Source organism: Eublepharis macularius, chromosome 9 (assembly GCF_028583425.1).
Source record: "Eublepharis macularius isolate TG4126 chromosome 9, MPM_Emac_v1.0, whole genome shotgun sequence".
NCBI classification, from domain to species: Eukaryota; Metazoa; Chordata; class Lepidosauria; order Squamata; family Eublepharidae; genus Eublepharis; species Eublepharis macularius.
The window spans coordinates 2,490,373-2,507,241 of NC_072798.1; the positions used below are offsets into that span (position 1 = coordinate 2,490,373).

At 51.2% G+C, this 16,869-nt stretch overlaps 1 protein-coding gene across 1 annotated transcript; it reads left to right on the forward strand.

The window, feature by feature from the left end:
* Window positions 1-1,751: 1,751 nt before the first annotated feature.
* LOC129335407 (lithostathine-2-like) lies at window positions 1,752-14,964 on the forward strand. The gene is made up of 8 exons (XM_054987855.1): window positions 1,752-1,771; window positions 5,057-5,135; window positions 8,601-8,750; window positions 8,823-8,945; window positions 11,928-12,040; window positions 12,408-12,554; window positions 13,128-13,248; window positions 14,344-14,964. The coding sequence occupies exons 2-8, from the start codon at window positions 5,069-5,071 to the stop codon at window positions 14,415-14,417; spliced, it is 795 nt and encodes a 264-aa protein (XP_054843830.1). The 5' UTR covers window positions 1,752-1,771; window positions 5,057-5,068; the 3' UTR covers window positions 14,418-14,964.
* The last annotated feature ends 1,905 nt before the right edge of the window (window positions 14,965-16,869 follow it).

Here is a 16,869-nt window from a genome sequence, read left to right on the forward strand (position 1 = left end):
AGGGTGGCCACCTGCCTAGCCCAGGAAGACAGCCTCCGCCTTGTGGTGCATCCAGAGTGGGGTATCCTCAGCCCCTCGCCCCTTTGCTTGCTCGCCTGCCCAGCGCACCCACCCTTCTTCCTGGGTGCTGGGGTAGTGGCCAGCCGGTCCACCTGCACCCTGCTTCCTTGCTCAGAGAATGGACTGGCTAGGCTGTGGAAGCCAGCCCTGCCTCCTATGGCTGTGGCCTTCCAGGGCTAGGCAGGCAGAGGTGTACTAGGACAGCAAGCACAAGGGATTGCACCCACAGCTGGGCCCTTGAGAAGCAGAGCCCCCTGCAAAGGTTGAGGGCCACGGGATGATGTCACTTCCGGAAGTGATGTCATCACCCCCGGCAGGAAGCCATGCACTTTGTGCGCGCGTGAAGAACTATCCTCCGATGAGTACCAGGAGGCCCCCTCTTCTCAGCGCCCTGTATTTTTTTTAAAGACCATCTGGCAACTTCCCCTATGGCTAGGGTGCTGAGATTTGCAAAGGGCAGTTTCTCCAAGCAAGGGGCTATGGGGGAGAAGATATTGAAGCCAACTTTTTCTGCTCAGGAAAATGGTGCAGAGGGGAAGGCCCCAATGCCCCCATCTCCTCAGTATGGCCCCCATCCGAATTGTGCCCCAATATGCCTGGAGACTGGATTAAACAGCTGCTAGAAACCTCATTTAGGGGACTCTCCGGGCCACATCTGGTTGAGCGAGGGTGCCCAGGTCGGTATACTCTCCTGGCAGGAAGGGGGAGACCTGGCACTTACCAGGCGTCTGCTCCCCATACGCGCACTTTGCACATGCCCCTGGTGCCAACATGATAAAGTCGCTTCTGGAAGTGAGGTTATTATGCCAGCCGTGAGAGCGCTTCTGGGCTCTGCCATTTGGGCCAAAATCAGTAGGGAAGCACTCCTGCAGTGGAAAGGACAACATCACTGGTGGTGGGCAATTTTCAGGTGGCCAGGAACCTCCCACCTGTCTCCAGCAGGTAAACTACTGGGACATTGCCTGCCACTGGGGGCACCTGGGGGATCCCCAGGTTGAGCCCATAAGAATGAGCGAACTGGCTGCTTTCTGTACTTGCACCCAAAAGCAAAATTGTCCCTCTCCTTGTGCCCAAGCAACGGGTGCAGCATACTCCCTAATAGGTGTGCGTTGTAATTTCTGGGAATCCAGGACGTCATCTTGACCACATGAGCTGACCCTCCCAAGCTCCCGCCCACATCCTCAAGAAAGCTCTCAGTTGCCGAGGAAGCTGAAGAGCAATGGGTATTTCCCCCCTGGTCTGGTTGGGCTTCCTTGTCTTGGCCACTCATTCTCTGCTTCTATCGTGGGAGGCTCAGAGCCAAGCTACAAGTGACACCTGACACAGGTCAGTAAGTAGGGAGCATTCTCAGGTTTCCGTTTACCTTTAAGATGATTGGAGGTTGGCCGAAGGGGGGTTGTTTGCAGAGTCAGGGTCGAGCTACAAGTGACGAATGACACTTGCCTGGCAAGTGAACAGACTCACGTGTATCCCTCCCTGTTCACTTGCCCTCCACTTGATCACTACGTCATTTGTAGCTCGACCTCCTCAGTCTCATCACCAGCTCGCGCCTTATAAATTTGCAAGGTCTACCACCCACTTGCTCAGGTTCTTTCTGCATTTCTTCTTCTCCAGACCTACGATTGACAGGTGAGAAAGGCATGTCCTGAAAGCAAATCTGTGTGTGTGTGCATGCGTGCATTTGCACCTGCAGCCACAAGGGCAAGCGAAGGTAAGCAAAGGTAAGTGAGGTTGTGTCATATTATGTATCCATTAAAATGAGTAAAGGGCTGCACCAATCACAGAGAAGTGAAAACAGGGTCAAGGCTGATGGTGTAAGAAAAGGAAAATATTTTTTTATTACTCAGCTAAAAAATTTCCCATGTGTTTCACCAAATAGTCAAGAGTCCAGTAGCATCTTGAAGACTAACAAACTTTATTGTAGCATAAGCTTTCGAGAACCACAGCTCTCTTCATCAGATACATCTGACGAAGAGAGCTGTGGTTCTCAAAAGCTGACAATGCATCTGATGAAGAGAGCTGTAGTTCTCAAAAGCTTATGCTACAATAAAGTTTGTTAGTCTTTAAGGGGCTACTGAATTCTTTACTATTTTGCAACAACAGACTAACACAGCTAACTCCTCTGGATCTTTCACCAAATAGTCTTCTTTGGGAGAATCTGTTAGATAATATACAAATACATTTACGATTATTTTCTTTCTTCCTCTTTCCCCCTCGTGCAATCATAAGGACAGAATAAACTCTGGAGATTGCTCTTGTATCTAGTTGATATTAGTGCTAGTTGTAATTTGATCTTTTCATACAGTTTTATTTAATCATATGATTTTAACTAAATAACCCTTGTTATTTAACTACAAAAACTTAGGAAATGTGTTTGTACATTCCTCTAAAGCAGCATATATGGTGAAATGCATAAGGAATTTTTTTAGCTGAGTGATAAAATAATCTTTTTCCTTTTCTTGCACCATTGAGCTTGACATCATAAGATGTACCGACAAAGGAAGAACGCCCCATCGACTGCATTTCTTCCAATATAGATGCATATATGCTATTTCTCAGCAAGCAGAGGGGTCTGCTCAGGGCTTTTTTTCTGGGAAAAGAGGTGGTGGAACTCAGTGGGTTGCCCTTGGAGAAAATGGTCACATGGCTGGTGGCCCCGCCCCCTGATCTCCAGACAGAGGGGAGTTCAGATTGCCCTCCGCGCCGCTTGGCGGCGCGGAGGGCAATCTGAACTCCCCTCTGTCTGGAGATCAGGGGGCGGGGCCACCAGCCATGTGACCATTTTCAAGAGGTTCCGGAACTCCGTTCCCCAGCGTTCCCCCTGAAAAAAAGCCCTGGGTCTGCTCCTTGAGTCAGAGCTGATGTCAACGGTGACTGGCATTCCCATTTTGGTGTGTGCCACGCCAGCCATTTTTCTGAAAACAAACTTCATGAGTTTACTCAGTTTAGATGGAGAATGCAAATGGCCCTGCAAATCTGTTGCATTCCAGTGTCTGTGTTATTTAGAACAGACTGGTAACAGCTTTTCAAAATCAGCCTGTCCAGCATGGGTCCGAAAAGCACTGCTGAGCTGAGGCTGCTGCCTGTCCTTCCATTTTCTTTTATATTCTTTTATTTAAAACCTGCTTCTGCCCCTGCTTCACCATTCCTGACTTGTTTATTGATTATCGACGCAGACATTTTACCCACCTTTCCCCGTGATTCAAGGCAGCTTGCAATAATAGATTGAAAATATTTACAGTTAAAATAAAAATGAAATAGCAGTTCCCAGGTTCCTCCCTCCCCCTTAAAAACAGCTGTCATTGAAACCACTTTGAAAGCCCGGGCAAACAAAATCAAACCTTTTGCAGGACTTCTTGGTGAGTCTAAAAAACGGGCAAGGGATGTTCAGCTAGGAATAAGCTGCCGACTGAAATCAGCCCAGCCCATACTTGCACATTGCAATCTGAGGGCCAAGCTACACATGACGAATGACACTTGAACGGCAAGTGGATTGAGTGGAAGGCAAGTGAACAGGGAGAAATACACTTGCCGTTCAAGTGTCATTCGTCATGTGCAGCTTGGCCCATAGTCTGTGAGAGCGGAACGGGCTCAACCCCTGCTCAGTGCAGGAAGACGCCGCCCAGGGTGTGGGGGACTCCATGGTTAACTGCAAATACTGTTACTAGCAGTATTCCTCAAGATAAAATAAGGAAATTGAAACGGAGTTCACGCCTGCAATATATCCCAGATAAATGGCCATTCAGCCTCTGCTTAAAAACCTTGAATGAAGGAGTAGTCACCACTTCCTGACACTGTTGTGTTCTTAAATCGCTCTTACCACCATTCAGAAATTTCTCCCAATATTTGGACAGAGCCCACTTTCTTCTAATTTCCACCAGTGGCTCTAATCCTACCCTCTGGAACAAAAGCAAGCAAGTGTGTTCTGTATTCTATGTCACATTTGAAGATGGCAGTCGTGGCCCTCCCCCCCCCCCCCCAGTCTGCTTTGCTTGAGGATAAACATGCCTCGTTTGCTTAACTTTTCTGCATCGGGCTCGGCTTCCAGCCCCTACCCATCCTGCCAGCCCTCCTCTGGGCACACTCTCAGTGGTCCCTGTCCTTCTTAAAATAGGGTGCCCAGAACTGAACGCAGGACCCCAGGTGGGACGTGGCCAGTGCAGAACAGAGCGGAAGTCTTCGTTCCTGTCATCTCATCTAGACCCTCGTCTTCTGTTCAGGCAGCCCCTGATTGCATTTTCTTTTCCAGCAGCAGTACTAGCTGGAGTTCAGTTTGGATCTTTTTCGCATGCTCTGTGCAGGACTTCTTTTCAAACTTTCCATTCTGCTCTGAGATGGGACCCTCCAAACTGGCCCCAGCTCTGGTTGGTCCCACCTTTGAGGGCATTTGTGGCTCATTGTCGCTGTTTATTAACGTTTGCATGCCACGATCTGAGCCTGTAGGGCCGAAGGAAAGCCCTTTGCAACCCTCTTCTGTGATTGTACAGAGTGGCTCCGATGTGGCTATTTTTTCGGAATGATGTTTTTACTACTTGTTACAAGAAAAAGGTGCCCCGTGGTGCAGTGGTAAGAGGCAGTACTGCAGCCCAAGCTCTGCTCACGATCCTGGCGGAAGCCGGGTTCAGGTAGCCGGCTCAAGGTTGACTCAGCCTTCCATCCTTCCGAGGTCGGTAAAATGAGTGCCCAGCTTCCTGGGGGTAAAGTGTAGATGACTGGGGAAGGTGATGGCAAACCACCCCGTAACAAAAAGTCTGCCAAGAAAACGTCAGGATGCGACGTCCCCCCATGGGTCAGTAACGACTCGGTGCTTGCACAGGAGACTACCTTTACAAGGAACATAGCAGTGGCTTTTCAAGAACTCCAGCTTTCCAGCACGAGACCCTGGAGGGTCCGTTTAGTGGGACCTCCATTCTGAAAGTCATTCCCAGGGGATGAGTGGCTGTTGTCTGTGGGCCAGGGAAGTAACCTGGAATGTCTCTCCCTCCTTGTGTTGCAGGAGAACCAGAAGATGGGACAGGCGGTCTACCTTGGCCTCTGCCTCCTGGGCTGCCTCATCTTTAACCCTGTGGTGGAAGGTGGGTGTCGGGAGAGATTGCTGAGCAAGCCAAGAACTCTGTGCTTTGCTCTGATCTCATCATGTTATAATAATAATAACACTATAATAACATTTGATTTAAATACCGCCCTTCAGGACGATTTAACACCCACTCAGAGCAGTTTACAATGTATGTCATTATTATCCCCACAACAATAATCACCCTGTGAGGTGGGTGGGGCTGAGAGAGCTCTGAGAGAGCTGTGACTGATCCAAAGTCACTCAGCTGGCTTCAAGGGGAGGAGTGGGGAATCAAACCCGGGCTGTTTCCACATGGGCTGAAATCGCGTAAGTTTGGCGAAACAAATCGCTTACCAGCCACCTGCCCGATCGCGCCTTGTCCTGCATCGTCCTGTATGGTCCCGTACCGTTCCACTCCCAGCTGTTCACACGGCCATCAGAAATTGTGGGGGCAGTAGGCGGTGTCTTTCCCGTCACAGTCGACGTCGGGGGCCTCAGTGCCCCGTTTCCAGCTTTTTTGTTTTGTTTGGGGAACCGTTTTTTGCGTAATTACGCAATTTCAATGGGTGGATGTGACGCTCCTCCGACAAGGTGGCTTGTCTGTTAATTTGCCCGCAAATTTCTCTCGAGGGCTATTGGTTGCACTTGTTGGTGGGCGAAGGAGTTCCCTGATTGTCTATACCTTCCAAAGTGCTTTGTCCGAGTAATTGACTCGAGCCACCATGGCACCCGAGAGAGAACTTTTCCCCATGATGGCGCAATTGGTGATTTTCCTGCTGCAGAGCTCAATGGCGCTGTGCCAGGCACTCCTTTGGCACATCATGAGGAGGAGAAGGGCTGCCACACTAATGTTCCACTCTGCCCATCTGAAAGCCACCCTCCCCCATGGCCGGCGGGGCACCTCGCGAAGAAATCGGCTTAGGCAGCGGTGGCCTGCCCTTGCAGCAATGGGAGAACAGAGGGGCTGCTGGGTCTATCCACGCAGTTGGGACTGGTGGGAGAGGACTGTGCTGTGTGTTTGGGACGACCATCACTGGATCCAGGGCTTCAGAATGAGCCGGGGGATCGTCATGGAGCTGGTCGGTGTGCTTCGCCCGACCTTGGAGCAGCAGACAACCAACATGAGGGAGCCCATCCCTGTGGAGAAGAGAGTTGCCGTGGCAGTGTGGTGCCTAGCCACTGGCGCATAGCAGCAGACAACTTCGGCCTGGGACTCTCCACCGTTTCCGAGATTGTGCCGGAGGTTTGCTTGCGCGGGGTGTCCGCTTGGCGGTGTGGGAGGTGAACCACTCCTGCTTGGGGGAAGAGCATCAGGCAACTGTCCAGGGCGTATGAGCAGTGGTGAGTCACGTGACAAGACTTCTGTCCTTGATACAGCAGCGTTTTCACAGCGCAACGTTCTTAGAAGCGTTCTCTCATTTTTGCGTAACTACAATAATAAAGGAGCAGCCGCTGATAGTATCTGGTGAAAATCGTTCTTGGGAAGTGCGCCTTCCGACACAAACCGTTCCGGCGCTTTCTATTGCGGTCAAAAGGGTCGAGGGGGGTCTGCAAATGCTGATGGCTGCCTGGGCGTGACTACTGTGAGCATTGGGCGGTGTCCCTCTGGGGTAGGTGCCCGGCTGTCTTCCACTCCCCTCCCTTGCCACCACTGCCGCTTTTCCCTGAAAACATTGTTTTCCTGCCCCGCATCCCCCACCACTTCTCCGTCGATGGTGGGGCGAGGGGGGTGGACAGACCCAGGAGTCTCAAGGGGGAGGGGGCCCTGCGCCAATCACTTTAGAGTGATTGGCCGCCACTGGTGGGGCTGAAAACTCCTGCCTGCAGGCTCTGTCTGTTTGGCGTTGGGGGTGGCGACCCACTCCCGCTTGGGGGGAGACCATAATGGAAATGGCTGGGGCAGATGACTGGTGGTGATCCGTGTGACAAGATTTATGCCCTAGTTGCTGAGGCGTTGGCACACCCCATGTTTCGGACGCGTTCTCTCATATCTGCGCAATTACAATAATCAACGAGCGGGCCGCAGAAAGTAGCTCGTGGGAAGGAGCAGCACGTTGTTGCCCGCCTTACAGGGTGATGCCGTGAACCAATGCCAATCACTGTAATGATTTAAAAGTGGCCCCCGAAAACCGTTTGCACTTTGGGCATGCTCAGTTGCCTTTCCTCGCTTTTTCGATGCATTGCAATTGCAGGAAAAAAATGGTGGGTACAACTCTTCCCCTTTCTGAGCGCAGAAGTCATTGTGGGAGGGGGGGAAGCCATGTGTCAGCACCAAACGATGCTGCTGTGCCGGGGGGTGATTCTTTGGGGACGTATTGACATGAGCACAATACTGCAGCCCTGCCAACATTGACTGCAGCTGTCCTGAGGGGGAGAGAGCAGAGTCCACAGGAGGGGGCAGCCGCGACAGGGACACCCGAGAGCCAGCCCGAGCGGCCGGGGGAGGAGGAACCACTTGAGGAAGCCGAGGAGTGCCCCCAAGGTGAGAGCGGGTTAAGTGTTGGAATAGGCAACTCAGCCTGCCTTTGGACACTGGGGGGCGCTGCATGTCTCTGAATGTAATGTATAAGTCTAGCAATCTGCCACTCTCTTGTCTAAGGTGGGAACGCCTCCTGACTCCTCCTCTCTTGCCTCTGTGCTTCTTGGGAGATTTCACACCTTCCCTCATGCTCTTCCAAGAGAAAGATGTAAAGCCACCATGCTCCTCATGGAGCTCTTCTCTTTGTCCACAGACCTGCACCTACAACCTCGCAGCCTAGTTTCAGGCCGTGGTATTAGCCTAGAGAATGTAACTCTTTAGAATAGGTTCTTTCCCTTGTTATTACCAGAAGATATTGCTATGGAGAAATCTGCTGCAATAAACTGTAAGTTCTATCTTTCTATGAATTTTGTCTGAGGATTAATTAATGCACGTTTGTGAGGGTTTAAACGCTTCTGACTAAATTACTCTGCTATGTTACTCTGCTAAATTACTAAACTAAATATATAAAATACCATAATCTCTAACATTAAGCGCCGGTGATGCCCGTTGCTGCAATCACCATGCACTATGGGGAATCCCCAGCTCTTGGTTCACGGGGCAACTGAGCCTGACCAACCACCAAAACACCTGCCTCTCCCCATGACACCCAGACCTTGCTCACGATCCAGTTGTGATCCCAAGAATTATCTACACAGAGTTTTGACTGTTGCTGGCCAAGCTCTGAGCCCTCTTCATGCGATCCCTTAAACCGTCAGGTTCATCGCCTGCTTTCACTGCTCAACTCACAATCTGCTGCAAAAACAAGCTTTAATCTGTGAACTGCAAACATAACAGAGATTCAACATATGTGCAGTGAACAATCACTGTTGGCTCCAAACGTAACACTCATCGAGGACTAACGGGAACAAAACCATAATCAAACTCTTCCACCGACGGGCTATGCAACTGTGGCAGACTTTGACTGTCTTCGCACACTTATTTGGAATCCCTCTTTCCCCACAGCTTCCAGCAGCGGCGAGGGCCCGTCCGCTACCCAGCCTGGTCCAACCCCTTGCACCAGCGGCATGCTAGGCCCCACCACCGACCAAACATCTGGACTCCAGAGCATCACGACCGCCATTGAGTCGCTGGAGGGCCGAATGATGAACACCTGTGAGTTAGTCTTGTTTATTGTCTTGGTGGGAGTGAGGTGACGCTGAGTTTTTTTTCTTTTGTAATTAACAGTGAACAGCGTCCAGACCCACCTGCGCACCGTGGGAAGGATACTGCTGTATCAAGGCCGACGGCTTCAGGCAGTGGAGAGGAGAGTGCGCGGCTTGGAGCAGCAACAGGCAGCCACGCACTCAAGTGGGCAGGACCCATGAGCGGTCATATGAACATTTGTACATCGTTGTTTGTTGTGTTGTTGTTGTGATCACCCACCAATGTGTGCATAGTTATTTATTTGTAAAAGTTAACAGTTTCACAACACCCCTGGTGTGTCTTCTTTTTGCTGGTGTTTTGAGAGCGGAGACTAGACAGGTATGCTTTTGGGGTCAGAGGTGAAATCACAGTGCAAGGCAGGGGTGGCGCTCGGGGAAATGGCGAGCTCCCCAGCCTACAGGGTCAGGCGCTCCCTTGCCCTGCCCGCACAGGAGCGTTTGGGCAATCCGTTCCTGGGATGGGCGGGGGCGCTGCCTTGCTGGGGCAGCGTCTCAGCATTTGAGAGCGTTGGTTCCTGCGGTGGCGTCTGAGTGCAGGACACCACCGGTTGCCGGGGAGGCCTTTCAGCGGCGGGGACCACCGGTTGCTGCTGCCTGAGCATGGCCTCTCCCAGGGTTTGAAGTGTGCTTACCGCGGCGCGCATCACTTCCAAGTTCTGGCTCCAAGCGCTTTGAAACATCAATTGCTCCTGCCGGGTTGCCTCCATGAATTCGGAGCGCCACCTCTGAGCCTCCGCCTGCTCCCTCCTTCGTTCATCCATGTCCTCGTGGTGCTGATCTGCTGCCTGGCTCATCATTTGCTCTGCCGCCTCAGTGCTTCCCGGGGTCCTCCTTTTCCGGTGCCTGATGCCAGCCAGACGTGTCCCCGGAGACAGCTCTGCCGCGATTCTGGCTGGGTTGCCTAAAGGGAAGAGAGCAGCGAAGAGGTCATGTAAACCCATCATTCAAGGACCAAGCCTAACCCAGCCACTAGAACCAGGCAGTGCAAAGCGTGCACATGATGGCCCCCCTATCTCTCACCTGTCCCCGCAGGGCCGCTCAGGGAGGCATCAGGATCTCTGCCCTGGTCTGGGAAGCCTTCAGCTGCAGCATTCGTGGACCCTGTTGAAGGAGAGAGAAGGACAAGCTGGTTATTTGGCCGGTCTGCCGAGATGAGATACACACTTCCCCCATATCACCCCTCGACCCTCCCTGACTCTGCTCACCGGTTGGGAATGGCGTGGAGGTCCTTAGATGGTCTGCATTGATGGTGACCAGGTCACGCGAGAAAAGCTCCCCCGAGCCCTCCCGAAGCTCCAGTGGGTCTGTCCTCATCTGACCCTCCACCTCCAGCACTATACTTCTCGCCAGTCGCTTGGGGTTAACGCTTGCATCCCCCTCAGGATGCTGTCCAGCTCCCTGAAGCAGGGGCACGTCGTTGGTGCATTTCCAGATCGGTTGTTGTGCGCCACAACCCTCTTGTATTCCCGGTGCATTGTTTTCGTCTTCGTTCGGCACTCCGTTGCCAATCTTCTGTGGCGCCGTGCAGCCATTTGCTTCGATATTTTCTCGAAGTAGTCCAAGTTTCTGTGAGTGCTTCGAAGAGCCTCCTGAATTTTCTCCTCCCCCTAGAAATGCAAGAGATCCATGATCTCCCTATGCCGCCATGAAACCCCCCGCTTCCCAGCAACTTCCCCTCCGCTAGCCATGCTCCTCGAAACACCTGCGAATGCAGCAGTGTAACTCTGTGTGGAATGCCCTCTCATTTAGAATGCAAGCCCAGATTGCCTCAAATCAGATGAGCAGGTCATGTGTTTGTTGCAGTTTGGGATTCTTTAGAAGTCACAAAATGGCGTGTGGCCCCTACGCACAACAACCAGGAACATAACAGCGCAAATGCGTATCCGCGAGGAGGAAAGGGGTCTCCCCCTTCAGAACTGCAAAAGCAACCTCTTTTAGTCTTGCACGCTCCAATGAGCATGGATCGTTCCCTTTCCCATGTCACAGTCGTCGTCCCCCAACCGAGGATGCCCAGTCCCACAGCAGTTCAACAGCAGCCACGACATGCCATTGACCTGCCGGGGCACTGCGGACCCCACCATTTTGCGGCCACCCGGGGAAACCCTCAAGAGCAGAGAGCCCACCATAGTCCCGGTGCCGCAAAGCACACTGCTCAGTAGCCTGCAATTGGAAACCCCCCACTGAAATCTCGCAACTGCGAAAAGCCAATCCATGCTTTAAAAAAAAGTGGGGGGGGGGACTGTGACATGGAACGAACTCGTGCGACTCCCCCATGTACCGAGGTACAAGGAACAATAGGGAGTCAGAATAATCAGCTCTGAATAAAATTTCACTGCTTTAATCATATAAAAAACACATCTGAAACCTGCTACTTTGAAACATCGCACCTGAGCAAAGCGATTCCTCCCCCTCCAAAATGGGAGCCGACAGCAAGAGACTGGACTCCGCAATTTGCCAGGCACCCATGATGCATTAAGAAAAATTCCTGTTTTTCAGTGCATAAATCGGTCATTTAACATTTCACATAATATGCCACGGGTCAGCCTACTGAAATTGCGCGCTTGCACAAACTCTGTCCATTTAAAAAAAATGTTTGGGGGACTGCCTGCCGGCAGGAAAAGGAAAAGGAGGGGCAGGCTTCCACAATGGCAGATCGTTTCAAACAGTCGAGAATCGTCTTTGGGAGTCCCCACCAGCTGCTTGTAAAGCGCAATGAAGCAAAATAAACACAGGCGAGATGCGACGGGTAATGTCAGGTATTGTCGGGTTTGAGTGGTAGAACAGCGACAATATGCACTTTACTCCAGCCCATGTGGAAACGGCCCCAGTTCTCCAGATTAGAGTCCCGCTGCTCTTAACCACTACACCAAACTATATAGGTTATCCAAACAGTATAACCTATAAGTCATCTGAATTGTAACGAATGGTTATTTGTTTGGGCTACAGGCCTTGTCCTTGCTTGTCCCCTTCCCCAGCTGAGCTGTGACCTGACACCGCTCAGTGCGTAGACCGTGCTTCCGAGTGGGGCTGCACTTGGCCCTGGAAGGTTTCTGGGCTTGGATCCTCCTGTAACTGCACATGTTTGTGCTTCGTGCTCCGCTCCCAAATAATCCTCCGTCTCTTACAGGTGCTGGTAATGGCACAGTGGATGGCCGAGCTCGGTGCCCTGCTGGCGTTCTTTTCTACAAACAGTTCTGCTACCAATTTATCAGCAGCTACGTCCCCTGGCATCGTGCAGAGGTCTGTGCTACTGAGGAAGGGGGGAAGCTTTGCTTGTTCTGTGATGGGGGGAGAAGCAAGGGGAGTTCAGAGGAAGGCACCGGAGGTGTGACCAGGCCAGAGGCATCACCTAACTTCTGTTGTGATGGTCAGGAGACCTGCTACGGAGGACAGTTGGGCCTTTGAATGATAAATAAAAGGAAAGGATTGTTCAAAGAAGATGGGGAGATGGCAGAGAAACTGGATTAATTCTTTGCATCTTTTTTCACTGTGAGAAAGGTGGAGCTCACACCCAGGCCAGAGCGGCTGTTGTTGCTGGTGTTGCTTGTTCGGTCCAGACAAGGGTGCATTGTGAGGAACTCGGGTTGCTTCTTTTTTCTCTTTGCAGGTCAGATGTCAGGAACTGCAGTCTGGACCTGAGTCTCACCTGGTTTCTATTCTTTCTGCAAGAGAGGGGAGAATAGTTGCCTCCTACCTGAGCAACAAGGGGATTAGCGACATCTGGATCGGCCTGGAGGCTACACGCAGCAATGGGGTGAGTGCCCCACTCAGGGCTCTTTTTCCACTGGCTACCTCAGTTGATAAGACCCTGGCAGTTTGGCATTTGAGCCCAACCTGAGGCAATCCTGTGGTCTTTCTTCCTTCTAAATCAGTCGTTCAGTGGCCCCTGTCATGGCACCACCGGCTGTGTGAAGTATCACTTCCTTCTCTCATTCCTGAAGATGTGCCTCTCAGGGCCAAGCTACACTTGAACGGCAAGTGGATGGAGTGGAGAGCAAGTGGAGGGCAAGTGAACAGGGAGGAATACACTTGCCATTCAAGGGTCATTCGTCACTCGTAGTTTGGCCCTCAGCTTCATTGGATGACCCCTTCCCCCCCCCAAGAGAAAGCAAACGATTCCTCCCTGTTCCTGTCACTCACCATGAATTCTCTCATCCCCCCCTCCCCTTCAGCAGGCTCTCAACTGATGAAAAGCCCCAAATACTTTGGTCTCTTTGCACACAAGAGATGCTCCAAACCTCTCAAGATGCTCCAAGAGTTGTCTGCTTGCCTGCCTTCTCCTCCACTTGCCTTTCCTCACTGGGTATTTCTCTCTCACCCTCCGCAGTACATGGTCTGGGAATGGAGCGATGTCTCCCCTCTCAGTTTGCCTCTCTGGGACGGCCGCACCCTCAGCAGCGCGATTTCTGCCAAAGAATGTGTCTGTATGACCAACATCCGGAACACAAGTACGCAAGAGGGGTCTGAAGGGCGGGAGAAGGACGTGTGAGGAGGGAGGGAGCGTGCACTGTCTGTTGCCACCCCTCACAATTGGCATGCCACGTCCCTGGGCCCACACATGCCTCCTGGACAGAGTGGGGGTGAATCCTGAGAGCTTAATGTGCCTGGAGGTTTGAGTCAAGGGCGGGGCACCTGCGGACTCTCTACGCTCCTCATTGCCACAGACTAACGTGGCATTTGCATCTGATGCTGGATTCTGCATTCTGGGTTACAAAGCTGCCTTTGTAAAAAGACACCTTTCTGCCTCTTATGGGCCGTTTCCAGACGGCTTACCTGCCTCCGGAACGTCACGCCATGTTGCGGGGAAAACGCGAAATATTGCGTTTTCTCGTGCGAGTTTTGCACGACGTCACATGACGTTGCGCAAAACTCGCGCGAGAAAACGCGATATTTCGCGTTTTCCCCGCAACATGGCGCGACGTTCCGGAGGCAGGTAAGCCGTCTGGAAACTGCCATGGTTTCTTATGAATTAAAAAGGAGCCAAATTTTGCCTGCATCACTCTGGCAGCTCCGTTCTGTGCCAATGTAATTTAAGCAGCATAGACCGTTTTTTCATCAGATAAAGGCCGTGGACTGCCTTGCTCCGGATTACATAACGGAAGTCAAATACTACCAACAGGATGGGACAGCCAATAAACAGAGCAATAACTTTTAGATCGCAGAAATCTGAAAACGGAGCTGAAACGTTAATTTGGATCCTTTTTAAGCTGGTTATTTATTTGTGGTCTTGATGTAGGAATCCAGAGCGCCGGTGCCTCTATGGGCCAAGCTAAAAGTGACGAATTACACCTGAATGGCAAGTGAACAGACTCACGATTGAGTGGAGTGATCGAGTGGAGTGCAAGTGGAGCGCAAGTGAACAGGGAGGAATACACGTGATCCTGTTCACTTGCCATTCAGGTGTCATTCGTCACTTGTAGCTTGGCCCTGCATCTTCCATACAAGAACCTCATTGGAGAACACACCAGCAAGTCTCCCCCCGCCCCCATCTTATCCACTTGGTGTAGCGCTTAACACAATAATCTCTTTCTTCTGCCTTGCAGTTAACCAGAAATGGCTGCAACGTGCCTGTACTGACACCCTGCCCTTCCTCTGCAAGTACAGGGCTGACTATTAGCCCTTGAGTACCTGCCCAGCATCCAAGATGGAAAAGCAAGATGCCCCTTCTACGTCCACGGAGGATTCAGCCCGTTTGAACGATGTCTCCAGTTTTTGGATGCTGCCATTTCAGTTCCAGTACCTTTCTCTTCACCTGAAAGAGCCACTCCCAAATTTCATCTGCAACGTCCCCTTTCCCAGACCACTACCTACACCCCCCCTTCCCCTATTCTCTTGGCTGAGAGCAGAAGCCCAGAACTCTTCCAAGTCAAATCCAACATCAAAGTCTTTCCCCTGAGTTTGGAAATTTTCTCTGTTTTCTATCCAAACTGTACCCCCTGGTGGTGAAGCATAAAAATGTCTGCGCACACAACATTCCTCTAGGTGGTTGTTGTGGGTTTTCCGGGCTGTATTGCCGTGGTCTTGGCATTGTAGTTCCTGACGTTTCGCCAGCAACTGTGGCTGGCATCTTCAGAGGTGTAGCACCAAAAGACAGAGATCTCGAGAGATCTCTGTCTTTTGGTGCATTGCCTCTGAAGATGCCAGCCACAGTTGCTGGCGAAACGTCAGGAACTACAATGCCAAGACCACGGCAATACAGCCCGGAAAACCCACAACAACCATCGTTCTCCGGCCGTGAAAGCCTTCGACAATACATTCCTCTAGGTGTTACTTGAAGCGTGGCTCAGCCAATTCATCTCTGCACTATGAGGATAAATATATACAACCATGACGATACACTTTAATATGTCCTAGATCATCCCATGGGGCATGGTACATGATGTACAGGATTTCTGAACCTTCTGCCCAGCTTCTGCCTACTTTAACGTCTGTTCTTCCCTGAGAATAAATCTTCTGAGAAAGCATCAGCAAGTGTCTCTCTCTTGTGTTTATGCAGCTTGAGGGTGGGAAGCCCCAGGTAGAGTTTGTGAGCGACTTTTAGAGAATTGTCCCCCGGCATGACCCATAGTTTCTGCATTGCACTGGAAAATGACATCATTTTCTGGTGCGATATGTGGGTGACCAAGTGTGCTTTGCACATATGTGGGGTTAAGTACCCCATTGCCCTCCCATCTCCCAGTTTGGACCCTGGGGGACCTGGCACCCCTCTGCCCTCTCCCTGCTCTTGAGCAGTTCCCTCTTTGGTCAGGGCACGCCCTGCTGTAGGGATGAGTATGAGGTGTAAAGGATCCAGGCAGAGTGAGCAGGAAAAAGCAGGATTTCAGTCCAGTGACACCTTAGAGACCAACAAGTTTTCAGGGTCTAATTTTTCAAGAGTCAGTTCCAGTCCCTAGAAAAAAACAGTTTATTAACTCACTACTGCAACAATTGTCTAAATAAGAGAACAGTTGTGGAAATGGGGGCAAATAAGCACAGGGCATGTTGTAAGCCCAGGGCAAAACTTCCAAGAAAAGAAGCTGAAAAACAAGATTCCGGAACTCAGCTGTCTTTGTTGGACTTCTAACTCCACATCAGTACCGGATCCCTTCCAGGCCAGAGCAGCCGCTTTCTGGCCAGGGGGGGAAATGGGGAGAGTGGCCAGCAGTTCCTTGAGGCCAAGAGGTCATTTCTGCCTCAACCTGGAGGTGACGTCCCTTCTGGCCCCGGGCTTCCTGGGTTGCGGGCCCCCTTTGTCTGTGTAACTGCTAGATCTGGACCACAGAAGCTTTTTTGTGACACAACTGATGTTGCTTTCTTAAAAAATGACACCATAACCGAGCAATCCTGTCCTTGAGCCTCCAGTGTCTATAGCAGGTTGTGAGGGCACAAGCTGGCACTAATATATTTTTGGTGAGGAAATTCTTTATACTGTTCCACTGTCCCATTAAAGGCAGCATATAAGATTTTTAAGAATATGGCAAACCACCTCTGTTAGTCTCTTGCCATGAAAACCCCACCAGGGGTCGCCATAAGCCAGCTGTGACTTGAGGGCACTCTCCACCACCGTCATCCACATTACACTTCCCTGACACACACACCAACCTTTGTGTACAGAAGGGGCCAGAAATGTTTAGGTGTTGGCCTGCCAAGGGCTTGGCCTTCTTTTAAGTTTGCCACCCATGAGGTAAAACGATGGTGGCGTTTCTGAGACACCCTCTCCCTTGCCTCGGTAAAACTCGGTTCTGTCATTGTCCTCCTTTGATACCGAGGAGGAGAATTGAGATTTAACGTTTATTTTTTCTGGGAAGGGAAGTTAGGTATATTCACAGTCATTTGCTCACAAAAGTAACTTACTGAGAGACTAATGAACAGAGATGAAGTTTCTTTACAACATGTAATGCTTCAATGTGGAGAGTTAAGCGGGAACTGCCCAAATGCTTTCTGAATGGTCAGTCAAGTTTCCTTTTAGTCTCCTAAGCTATTGCGCTTTTATACCAGCGCACCTCGGCCTGCCACACAGCTTCCCCCTACATCAGCCAAGACAGCTCCCCAGGGCCATTTTGGCATTGAAAAGGCGTGGGGAGAGTGAA